The sequence below is a fragment of the Mya arenaria genome, chromosome 6 (genome assembly GCF_026914265.1).
Source record: "Mya arenaria isolate MELC-2E11 chromosome 6, ASM2691426v1".
Lineage (NCBI taxonomy): Eukaryota > Metazoa > Mollusca > Bivalvia > Myida > Myidae > Mya > Mya arenaria.
Genome location: NC_069127.1, coordinates 38,772,420 through 38,785,927, shown reverse-complemented (window position 1 = coordinate 38,785,927; position 13,508 = coordinate 38,772,420). Strand labels below are relative to the sequence as shown.

Sequence of the window (13,508 nt, the reverse complement as noted above, 5' to 3'; positions counted from 1 at the left end):
ACCAAAGGATCTTTAGTTATTGAGCAGAAACTTTTTCTTCACTTCAAGGTCATGGCAACCTTGACCTTTGACCTAGTGATCTCAAAATCAATATGGGTCATCTTCTAGTCATGACCAACTAGCATACCAAGTATGAAATTCCTGGTTGCAAGCGTTCTCTAGTTATTGAGCGGAAACAGTTTCTTCACCTCAAGGTCACGGTGACCTTGACCATTGACCTACTGATCTCAAAATCAATAGGAGTCATCTACTAGTCATGAACAACTATGAAGTTCCTGGGTACAAGCTTTCTTTAGTTATTGAGCAGAAACCATTTTTAAGCTTAAGGTCACTGCCAACGTAACATTTTTTACCTGAAGGTAACCTTGACCTTTGACCTTTTGATCTCAAAATCAATAGGAGTCATCTAATAGTCATGAACAACTAGCACACCAAGTATGAAGTTCCTGGACCCAAAGGATCTTTAGTTATTGAGTGGAAACCGTTTCTTCACCTCAAGGTCACGTTGACCCTGATCTTTGACCTAGTGACCCCAAATTCAATAGGGGTCATCTACTAGTCATGACCAACTAGCATACCAAGTATGAAGTTCCTGGGTCTAAGAGTTCTATAGTTATTGGGCGGAAACGAAGTGTGACGTACTGACTGACTGACTGACAGACTGATGGACTGACTGACGGACAGGGCAAAAACAATATGTCTCCCCATGAATGGGGGAGACATAAAGATATTACACGCAAATGATTTTTACATGGAAGGTCACTACGACCTTGACTATTGACCTTGTTACCCCCAAAACAATTGGGATCATCTAGACATCATGACCAACCTCACTTCAAAGTTTGGTGAACCTAGATCAAAGCATTCTCCTGATATTGCACGGAAATATTTTTTTACATTAGAGGTCACAGCGAAGTTGACCTTTGACCTTGTGACCCCCCAAAATATAGGAGTTTTCTAAATCTCATGATCAACCTCCCTACCAAGTTTGGTGAACCTAGGTCAAACCATTCTCAAGATATTGAGCGGAAATGTTTTATACATTGGGGGTCGCCGCGACCTTGACCTTTGACCTAGTGACCCCAAAAACAATAGGGATCTTCTACACCTCATGACCAACCTCCCTACCAAGTTTGGTGAACCTAGGTCAAACCGTTCTCAAGATTTTGAGCAGAAATGTTTTTTATATTGGGGGTCGCCGCGACCTTGACCTTTGACCTAGTGACCACAAAAACAATAGGGATCTTCTACACCTCATGACCAACCTCCCTACCAAGTTTGGTGAACCTAGGTCAAACCGTTCTCAAGATTTTGAGCAGAAATGTTTTTTATATTGGGGGTCGCCGCGACCTTGACCTTTGACCTAGTGACCCCAAAAACAATAGGGATCCTCTACACCTCACGACCAACCTCCCTACCAAGTTTGGTGATCCTAGGTCATGCGGTTTTCCAGTTAGCGATCGGAAACGAAGTGTGACGTACGGACGGACTGACGGACTACCGGACAGGGCAAAAACAATATGTCTCCCCCAGAGAGGGGGAGACATAAATATCGAAAACAATGGTTCTCATGAAGGATACCGTGTTTAATTTAAAAGAAAGGTGCAGAAAACATGGTATTTCTCAGGTACCTTATGAGATGATAGTTGATCAGCGTAAATCTTTTAGGACCCACCAGTCTTTTAATAATATATGTGCATTTTCATTTCTAAATACACGGTTACAATCTTGTTATCAGTAATTAATATTTTCCATAAATGCATTATTTAGTAAGTAATTAAAGGTTTATTATTCAAAATATATGTTTGTTATACATGTGTATGTATGTATTGATTCGAGTGTCAATTAATTTTTTTTTTTTTTACCAACTGACTTTAAAAATGGTAGGGTCGGCGCCTATTTCTTAGGAAGAGTAGGGTAACCTGAAACAAATGTTTTATTTTTTTAGGCCCAGGGCTAAAAACAAAGCACAATGACACCAATGACAATGCTATGGCTGTCACAACACCTCCCCTTTTGTTTTTGCGAAAAAAAAGTCGAGGTCAGGATTAACAGTAGTATAAACTAAGAACTACCATTACCTTGATTACCACCGGTGTTCTCGTACAGGTTGTTCTCGGCCAGTCTCTTGTTGTCCAACATCTCCTTCACACAGTCATGGATAAACACATACTGTTGCTGTAAACATATAATCAGACCATTAGCACATTTTTTAGTTACAATTATTACCCATACCTTGATTTATGCTCATTGATAAGGCAGTATTAAAATAGAAAATCCAAGATATTAACCAATTTGTAATTCAGAATATTTAGTAAGTCTGAAGGGTTAAACAAACATGTAATGCTGTATTATATGTTTTAAACAAATAGTGAATTAGACCTATTATTTTTGCACCATTTTTACAAGCATTGCCATTTATTTTCAGTAGAGGGAACTTAGACGTTATATCTGTTATACTGCCATTCTAGCTATAAGACCATTTCCAGCCAGTTGTGTTTCAAATATGATTACCAAACAAGACAAATGCATGCGGATGCAACGCCCTTTTGCGTTGTTTTTTTTCAGTTAAAAAGGCTTGACTGGACAATTATCAAATCCAGAATAACAGTCCTTGCTACAGATGTGCAACATTTGTCAGGCAACATGTGTGCTAAGTTTCAAGTGAGAAGTTGTCAATTAGTTGAAACATATAAACTTTACAACGATTGCGAAAAAAAGATATACCATCATTGCATAAATTACTCTGGTTGGCGAGATTTTAGGCAAGAGTGTGAATTGTGATGTGGGGGAAACCAGAGTACCCGGAGGAAACCCACTTGTCCAGCTTGGTGACCACAAACCAAACTACCATGCACCCAGCTGAGAATCAAAGCGAGGTCGCCCAGGTGAGAAACCAGTGTGCTTTAATACCACTGCACTAACCGGACAACCAATTTTTTTTTTATTAAAGCCAAGGGTACCGTAAGTTTTTGCATGAAAATATGCTGTGAACACAATTGCTATCACCAAACATGACAATTTTCGAAAAACGAGCTAACAACAATCCCCAGCAATCTCTAGTACCTCAGTCTGAACCATGTATAACCTGCTGTCCCTCATCTTGAGGACAAATTCAAAGATGTCTATCTCCACGTCAAAGTCGTGTTCGTCGATGAACTGCATGAAGTAGTCGAGGGCCAGGTAAGTCCCTGTACGACCAACGCCGGCACTGGAAATCATACAAGAAAACTTTGTTACAATAATTCTACTGTTGTTTACTATTAACTATTGAATTACTATGATCTCATCCTTGTTAAACTAAACAAATTAAAAAAACAACTGTCCATAACATCTCGCACAATTTTATGACCTTAATTACAGGATCAAGCTTAGCACACTTTTTTTGTTTTGGTTAAATTGTGTTATATTCTCAAAGTGAATGTATTAAAGATAACTGTTGTTTCTGTATTGAAAAACCAACTTTAGGTTTGAAGTTTGGCAAAACAAAATAAGATACTGTCGCATGTTACACTTTTTTTTTAAATATGAGCTGATGGTTACAATGGGTAACAATGAACAGAGCTGATGGTAACAATGAGCAGAACTGATGGTTGAAATGAGCTGATGGTTACAATGAGCAGAGCTGATGTTTACAATAAGCAAAGCTGATGGTTACAATGAGCTGATGGTTACAATAAGCAAAGCTGATGGTTACAATAAGCAAAGCTGATGGTTACAATGAGCAGAGCTGATGGTTACAATGAGCAGAGCTGATGGTTAAAATGAGCTGATGGTTACAATAAGCAAAGCTGATGGTTACAATGAGCAGAGCTGATGGTTAAAATGAGCTGATGGTTACAATAAGCAAAGCTGATGGTTACAATGAGCAGAGCTGATGGTTAAAATAAGATGATGGTTACAATAAGCAAAGCTAATGGTTACAATGAGCAGAGCTGATGGTTAAAATGAGCTGATGGTTACAATGAACAGAGGTGATGGTTACAATGAGCTGATGGTTACAATGAGCAGAGCTGATGGTTACAATGAGCAGAGCTGATGGTTACAATGAGCAGAGCTGATGGTTACAATGAACTGATGGTTACAATAAGCAAAGCTGATGGTTAAAATGAGCTGATGGTTACAATGAGCAGAGCTGATGGTTACAATGAGCTGAGCTGATGGTTAAAATAAGCAAAGCTGATGGTTAAAATGAGCTGATGGTTACAATAAGCTGAGCTGATGGTAACATGAGCAGAGTTGATGGTTACAATGAGCAGAGCTGATGGTTAAAATGAGTTGATGGTTACAATGAGCTGATGGTTAATAATAAGTTGATGGTTATATTAGCCGAGATGATGGTTAAAATGAGGCTAACGGATGGTTACAATTATAAACTGTTTGTTAAAATAAGCTCATGTGATGGTAACAATGTGCTTATGGTAACATTAGCCAAGCTCTTGCTACAGTTAACTGAGCGGATGGTTACAATAAGCTGTTTGTTAGAATGAGCTGAGCTGATGATTACAAAGAGCTGAGTTGACTGTAACAAAGAGCTGAGTTGATGGTTACAATGAACTGATGGTAACAATGAGCTGAGCTGATGATAACAATGAGCTGAGCTGATAATTACAAAGAGCTGAGTTGACTGTTACAAAGAGCTGACTTGATGGTTACAATGAGCTGATGGTAACAATGAGCTGATGGTAACAATGAGTGGATGGTTACAATGAGCTGATGGTAACAATGAGCTGATGGTAACAATGAGTGGATGGTTACAATGAGCTGATTGATACATTAGCAGAGCTATGGTTTCAGTGAGCTGAACCGATGGTTACAATAAGCTGTTTGTTACAATGAGCTGAGCTAATGGTTACATTGAGCTGATGGTTACAATAAGCTGATGATAACAATGAGCTGAGCTGATGGTTACAAAGAGCTGAGTTGATTGTTACAATGAGCCGAGCGGATGGTTACACTAAAATGTTTTATATAATGAGCTGAGCTGATGGTTACAATGACCTGATGGATACAATGAGCAGAACTGATGGTAACAATGAACTGAGCTGATAGTTACAACAAGCAGAGTTGTTAGTTAAAATGGGAAGAGCTGATGGGTACTTTTAAACTGATGATTACAATGAGCTAAGCTGAAAGCTACAATGAGCGGATGGTAACAATAAGCTGATCGTCAGCCAGATGTTATTTAATACTGTTTACAAAGCAAAACAAAACAGTGCTATGCCAGTGACAAATGGGTACTTTAAACTGATGATTACAATGAGCTAAGCTGAAAGCTACAATGAGCGGATGGTAAAAATAAGCTGATCGTCAGCCAGATGTTATTTAATACTGTTAAAAAAGCAAAACAAAACAGTGCTATGCCAGTGACAAAGCTTGTCTCTTGCTGTTTTCTTTATAGTCTAACAAACAGAATAACCAAACAATAATAAGACAACAACAGCACGAGTGCACCTACTTAACATACTAACCTGCAGTGCACGATCATGGGCCCAGCCTTGTCAGGTGGCTGTATCTGGTGGCGTACGTCTCGGATGAAGTTCAGGATGATGTCGTGCTTAACGTTTGCCTGGAAGTCCTGCCACGTTAGGAAGTGGAAGTGCTTTATCGTACGGGTCTGGCTGCCCTGGGAACCAGTAAATAAAGGATAATTTCAGATTGTTTTTTTTTAAAATTGGTTCTGAAGATAGATGTTAAACATACGATACATACTAATAATAGCTGAGCACTATCAAAAATGGTAAACTGTACATATATTAATGGATTGTGACTGGTGCTGAAAAAACGAAATGTTGTCTGTCACCTCGTGAAACGTTGATACTAAAGATAGAAAAAGCTCATCTTCATTAAATCAGATCGTAAAGGAGGACACAAGATGGTCATATCTCCTTATCAATATAGAAGGAATTATTTCTGTCTTGGGCGCAGTCAGGCCTGTTGTTATTTTGAATCCTAAAGAGGACTTGTTTAAGTATGATGTCATCTCTATTCTGCTTACGATAACAACTTAACCATGACAAACATCATTCTGCTTGTAATGACAACTGAACCATGACAAACATCATCTCCATGACGATCTCTCCATTCTGCTTATGATGACAACTGAACCATGACAAACATCATCTCCATGATGATCTCTCCATTCTGCTTGTGATGACACTTGAACCATGACAAACATTATCTCCATGACGAACTCTCTATAACCCATGGCATGACAAGTAAACCATAACAAACATCATCCCCATGATGATCTCTCCATTCTGCTTGTCATGACAAGTGAACCATGACAATCATCATCTCAATGACAATCTCTCCATTCTGCTTGTCATGACAAGTGAACCATGACAAACATCATCTCAATGACGATCTCTCCATTCTGCTTGTCATGACAAGTGAACCATGAAAAACATCATCTCCATGACGATCTCTCCATTCTGCTTGTCATGACAAGTGAACCATGACAAACATCATCTCCATGATGATCTCTCCATTCTGCTTGTCATGACAAGTGAACCATGACAAACATCATCTCCATGATGATCTCTCCATTCTGCTTGTGATGACAAGTGAACCATGACAAACATCATCTCCATGATAATATTTCCATTCTGCTTGTCATGACAAGTGAAGCATGACAAACATCATCTCAATGATGATCTCTCCATTCTGCTTGTGATGACAACTGAACCATGACAAACATCATCTCCATGACGATCTCTCTATAGTGCATGTCATGATAAGTGAACCATGACAAACATCATCTCCATGATAATATCTCCATTCTGCTTGTGATGACAACTGAACCAGGACAAACATCATCTCCATGACGATTTCTCCTTTCTGCTTGCAATGATAACTGAACCATGGCAAACATCATCTCCATGACGATCTCTCCATACTGCATGTGATGACAAATAAACCATGACAAACATCATCTTCATAACCATCTCTCCATACTGCATGTGACGACAAGTGAACAATGACGATCATCAACTCAATGACGATCTTTTCATACTGCTTGTGATGAATTAGGTTTTATTCAATAATAAATGTCTTACGTTGCGTATCTTGAAGACTCTGAAGTCGTAAGTCTTGATATTGGAGTATGAGGTCATCTCCACGACAACCTCTCCGTATTGTTTCGGATCTCCAACCTCATCGGGCCAGTACTGCTCACACTTGATCTGAAAAGTCATAAATACATGTGGAGATAAATAACAATTGATTAGGGTTATTTCTTCTTTGTTTACTAGCTTAGAATACAAGGTCATCTCACATGGTTGTCTTTCTAATTATTTTGGTGGTAGCTGGAATTGCTTTATCTGAGGCATCTTTTTTCATTTTGATTTAAACAAACAGTGCATACTCTACTTTGTCTTTAAAGGTTAAATTTGCTTATATATTTTCATTGCAGTCCAAATCATTAGTGCATACATAGTTTTGACAGATTAAATTTGCTTATTTTTGCATTTGGGTAAAAAATTTGGAATGCATACATTGTTTGAACAGGTTAAAATTTAATTTTAAATTTTCATTTGGGTCCAATTGTTAAGCGCAATTATATTGTTTTGACAGGTTAAATTTTTTAATTTTTCATTTTGGTCCAAAGGATTATGCATAATTACATATTGATTGGATAGGTTAAATTTGCAAATTTTATATTTTCATTTGTAGAACTTTCTATTCATCAGTCAAATGTTATCACAACTTAAAAGGCATGAGTCAGTTTATTAAGGCAAGGGGCAGTATAATACAGTCAAACCCCTTTGGCTCGCACTAGTTTGACTCGAATTTCTTGTTGGCTCAAACTGGGTGCAAAGGACCAATTTTTTTATTATACTAAAGGTAGGTATTCCTGCTTGGCTCAAATTTCCTAGGCTCGAGGTATTTTCACAGGTCCCTGTGGTTCGAGCCAATAGGGTTTGACTGAATTGTGTATGAAAAATGATACAACAGCCCCCACCTTCTGTCCCTCCTTGCAGAGTGTAAGCATGACAATGATGGTGACATTCTGTTCCCAGATCATTCTCCAGTGATCGTCAATGGTGGCGGGTAGTGGGCCCTGACAGCCGATGTACTCACGCGGGGAGTGGTAACCCTATAGTATAACACACTGACAATTTGTTTGAAGATTAGCAAAAGATGTTTTGTTTCCACATCATCTTCCTGTAGCAGGTAGTGGACCTTGAACACCAACATATTCATAAAGGGAATGGTTCAAATAAACGCTTAAATAATTATGCAAACTGACAAACAGAAATCTTGAATTTCCAACGATTATTTGCATATTATTATATATTTTGGTTAGGTTTGAAATATATTCCTAAGATGGTTAACCTATGTTCCTTCAAAACGATGGTTTGATTTACAAGGTATAGTAAAATCAAGTCAGGACAGGGTATTTCATCACTGACTGAATGAAAATGTAAAATCAAAGTTTTTCTATCTCTTCTTAGTTTATTTATCCATGAATCAGGAAAATTTCCTGTCATCCCTCAGGAGAGTAGCTAGGGCTGATTTGTGATTACGCAGTTCATAGACAGACGGCATATTAACCCCTTCACTCCCTACCCACTTTAGTTTTTTATTACAAATTCGGAGGTTTTGGTATGACAAAAACTTTGACCTGTCAAAATTTCAATACATAAGTGTGTATTTGCATATCAGCTATGAGCATGCCCCTGTTATGTCACATACCGGTAGATAGTTTCCGTTGATGTAGTCATCTTTGTCATCCTCTCCGTTAGTGGTCAGCTTCACACGGCTATGGTCAACTGCGGAATAGAACTTTCAATTTTTATTCCTTTAAGATCACAATCAAATAACTGGAGGGAGTTTTTGAACAAGAATCCTAGGAACAGTTTCATACCATAGGAGATATTTTTAACAGTGCTATAGCACAATACTGTAACTTGTGCATTAACACTATTTAGTTTAAATGGCCCATAAAAAAGCTCCTAGTATTCTTGTGTTCCAGTGACCTCATGTTACACTGACTTTTCCAAGGCGGTAATCCCATCATATATCAGTAAAAAAAATTGATGCATGTGTAGTTTGTCGTTGGTGTTTTTATTTGTGAATGTGGTGTTTAAACATTTTGTGTCGCTAGTTAATTTGAGCTGTTGTCTTGTGTCTCTTAACATCATTTATTTTTAAATTCTTGACTAATTGTGTTTTCATTGTATTATGGGTAGATTATAAGTATCATGTGTTTCCAGTATGGATAGAAAAATCCGACCCGAGGGCACCCACATAAGCCGGTAACAAGGCTTGCCTAGTAACCAACCACTCTTCGTGCCCCGGGGACAGATTTTTCGATACTGACGTCATAAAGCACAATAATTTAAAATCACTATTGATGTCAAAAAGTTCCTCTAAAAGTCATGTTTTTATAATTATTTATTTTCAATTCTAATCAAAAGTCTTGCATACTTATATATTTGATTGCGCTTTATTGAAATGACATAATATACTTTATATAAACCATAAAATAAAAGAAATAAGCTGTTGCGTGTGACTCATCTTTCATGGGGGGTGTAATTAAGACGGGTTTTTCAAGCACTAGTCACATGACCCAAAACACATCTTCAGTATGCAAGAAAATTAATGGTCATTTAAATCAATAACTTACAAGGAATGATGTTGATGTATCTGTTCTTGGCCCTGTTCTCCTCCAGGTCAGAAGCAACTGTTGGGTGTTTTGGGCTCAGGGTCTTCAAGTCCTGAATAACAAAAGAATGGTTTGATAATTGAATCTGACCCTGTAATTTTTCCAAGGCTTATAAAAAAAATTGAATAACAATTTAAAGCATAAGGATCCATTTTTGAGCCGAAACAGAATGATGACGATCAAATTCTTTTGTTTTGGCAAAGATATAATACATACGCATACATGCCATTTTTCTGAGAGGCTTGCCCAAGGATTTTGGTCCGAATTCCAGGGGATTTTGATATTACACAAGGGGATTTTACACAGCGAAATTAAGCGCAATATCTACATTTATGATATATGAATAAATACAGGTAACCTTGGTTCTTTTACGTGCTCGATGTAAAGCACCGATACACGGGGTACAACTTTCCTGGGTTAAACCAGTACTACCCTTTAAATGCCGAGCACCAGGCAAAGGAGCTACTTGTACCAACTTTAAATGTCCTTCGGTATGATGCAGCCAGGGATCGAACCCATGACCTCCCGCTCCGTAGGCAGAAGCCATAACCACTATGCCACGGAGATGGTCAAAGATCATTTAATTAATAAGATATAAAAAAAATACATAATTATATAAACAACAAATAAATCCATTTAAGATTCTAAGCAGGGAAATTAACAGCAACCAATTCATTTATATCATATTAATGGTCAGAAAATTAACAGCATATCAAAACTGGCACTGACCTCATATTCATCGGAGAACTTCAGGTTGGAATCCTTGTGCATCTTCGTAAGGTACGCGTCAAACTCACTCAGTCGAATTGGCCTATAATCACAGAGGTTAATATTTATTTTTGAATTGTAAATGTATTGAAATTTGATGTTACTGTGGTAATATACCCTAAAATGAATACTTCATCAATTAATTGTAATAAAAGAAATCATTTAAGGTACAAATCATTTACAGTTATTTGTCAGTTTTTAATTACAAAGAGTAACACAGTCATTATTAAATACACTTGAATTAAGATAATAGACAGAATTATAACAAAATAATAAATTTTCATCATGATTTTGAGCAAATGAATACTCAGTCTTCACAGCTAATTATTTAATGGGCAAATGAATAAATTTTTAGTATTCAGAATAGAGAAAAACAAACTTTCATAGAAAACACAGTTTTCAAAAAATGAGTTTCACACCAAGAAACAAAGTCAAAACACTAACAAATCCTCTGGAATCAACTAAAAATTAGAACAATCCTTGCACAAAAGTGTATTAAGAAATACATGGCATTTGTAAGATTCATGGGGCAAGAACAGTGAATCAAACATCAAGAACAGCCAAGTAAGAGGCAGTATCAAAAACGAGCCAAGTAAGAGTCAAAAACAGCCAAGTAAGAGGCAGTATCAAAAACCAGCCAAGTAAGAGTCAAAAACAGCCAAGTAAGAGGACAAAAACTGAACTGAAAACATCTTTCAGAGTGAAACAGTGTTAGGAAAGAACCCTCTGATATTGAACATTCTGTTACATTTACTTCACCGGTAATTGTTGTTGTTTTTTATTTCACATTGATTGTGAAGAATTAAGTTATATAAACTTATTCAAATTTACTCTTGTTTGCATGGCATTGCACGAAAGTGTGGACTTGTTTTGTGGGTGGAAACAGCCCTTAGAAAACCACCAGTCCTTCTTCAATGCACCACCAATAAACTCACATGCGGCTGCTAACAGCTTCACTAACCAAAAAAAACTGTCACATGTATTTGTCATAAGAAGCACCTGATACTATAATTTTCACATATGACTTACCAAAGGATACACATGATTTACAAAATCTTGTATTGTGCATTAAAAAAAAGGTCATATCGCTAGACAGATTTTAAACAATATTAGCATTAATTTCACACTTTACCTCTTAGCATTAATTTTACACTTTATAAACTTTCGTTAATTTCACACTTTATCTCTTTGCATTAATTTCACACTTTACCTCTTAGCATTAATTTCACACTTTATCAATTTCCGTTAATTTCACACTTTACCTCTTTGCATTAATTTCACACTTTACCTCTTTGCATTAATTTCACACTTTACCTCATTGCATTAATTTCACACTACCTCTTGGCATTAATTTCACACTTTACCTCTTTGCTTTGATTTCAGGATACTGAGTTATTAATATAGTCCTATGAAGAAGGTCTTCTGGTCTGTTGTGAAAATTACATAGTAGTATTAAAGATTCAAATATAATATTAACTCTTCGATCGCAGGGGATTCCAACCTTAAAACTACACTTGAAATGCACCATATACTTACCTGAGTACCCATGGTTAAGATGTCCCTTGAACAATATCAAAAGGTTCTTTTCATCACGTAAACAAACTCAGTATAACTGCATAGGATCACCCAGAAAATTCCAGTGGTGAACATTACTTGCTAGTTTAACGGCACCCAAATCATTATGTCAACAAGAGGAACAGGGAACCAGAAAGAACCATGAACAGAGCAAACACACGAGAAACACCAACTTATAAATGATAAATTTTATTTTTAACATATCAATGATAATTTTATTTTTAGCTGTCAATTTCAGATTTTTTTGCTGTCATTCTACACTATTTTTCTAATTTTAGAAAACACCTCCACAGTGATAATGGATTCAGAGATTTTGCAAATGATTATAACGGAAGTTTTCCAAGTCTAAAACAATTGCTTTTGAACAAACTTGATCATCATGTTATCCCTATTAAAGGCAAAGTAACGCTGTCTAAACCACCTTCAAAAACTAGAAACACAGACATTCCTGTTCTATGGCTAAGATGTCAACCAGAAACTTTGTCTAAACCACCTTCAAGAACAAGAAACACAGACATTCCTGTCTTCTGCCTAAAATGTCAACCAGAAACTCTGTCTAAACAACCTTCAAGGACCAGAAACAAAGACATTCCTGTTCTATGGCTAAGATGTCAACCAGAAACTTTGTCTAAACCACCTTCAAGAACAAGAAACACAGACATTCCTGTCTTCTGCCTAAAATGTCAACCAGAAACTCTGTCTAAACCACCTTCAAGCACCAGAAACACAGACATTCCTGTTCTATGGCTAAGATGTCAACCAGAAACTTTGTCTAAACCACCTTCAAGAACAAGAAACACAGACATTCCTGTCTTCTGCCTAAAATGTCATCCAGAAATTCTGTCTAAACCACCTTCAAGGAGTAGAAAGACAGACATTCCTGTTCTATATCTAAAATGTCATCCAGAAATTCTGTATAAACCACCTTCAAGGAGTAGAAAGACAGACATTCCTGTTCTATATCTAAAATGTCAACCAGAAATTCTGTATAAACCACCTTCAAGGAGTAGAAAGACAGACATTCCTGTTCTATATCTAAAATGTCAACCAGAAATTCTGTATAAACCACCTTCAAGGAGTAGAAAGACAGACATTCCTGTTCTATGCCTAAAATGTCAACCAGAAACTCTGTCTAAACCACCTTCAATGACTAGAAACACAGACATTCCTGTCTTCTGCCTAAAATGTCAACCAGAAACTCTGTCTAAACCACCTTCAAGGACAAGAAACACAGACATTTCTGTCCTATGCCTAAAATGTCAACCAGAAACTCTGTCTAAACCACCATCAATGACTAGAAATACAGACATTCCTGTCTTCTGCCTAAAATGTCAACCAGAAACTCTGTCTAAACCACCATCAATGACTAGAAACACAGACATTCCTGTCTTCTGCCTAAAATGTCAACCAGAAACTCTATCTAAACCACCTTCAAGGACTAGAAACACAGACATTCCTGTCTTCTGCCTAAAATGTCAACCTGAAATTCTGTCTA

General features: G+C 37.0%; 1 protein-coding gene across 1 annotated transcript in view; it reads right to left on the bottom strand.

Annotated features, from left to right (window-relative positions):
• The window catches only part of LOC128237776 (uncharacterized), a 105,462-nt gene that overhangs the window by 8,292 nt on the left and 83,662 nt on the right, over nucleotides 1-13,508 (bottom strand). Inside the window, exons 43-50 of the mRNA XM_052953361.1 lie at nucleotides 10,400-10,481; nucleotides 9,632-9,722; nucleotides 8,698-8,774; nucleotides 7,964-8,098; nucleotides 7,059-7,184; nucleotides 5,472-5,626; nucleotides 3,067-3,211; nucleotides 2,082-2,178 (exon numbers count right to left, since the gene is read on the bottom strand). Of these exons, the coding sequence (XP_052809321.1) occupies nucleotides 2,082-2,178; nucleotides 3,067-3,211; nucleotides 5,472-5,626; nucleotides 7,059-7,184; nucleotides 7,964-8,098; nucleotides 8,698-8,774; nucleotides 9,632-9,722; nucleotides 10,400-10,481 (908 nt within the window). The remainder of the gene's footprint in view (nucleotides 1-2,081; nucleotides 2,179-3,066; nucleotides 3,212-5,471; nucleotides 5,627-7,058; nucleotides 7,185-7,963; nucleotides 8,099-8,697; nucleotides 8,775-9,631; nucleotides 9,723-10,399; nucleotides 10,482-13,508) is intronic.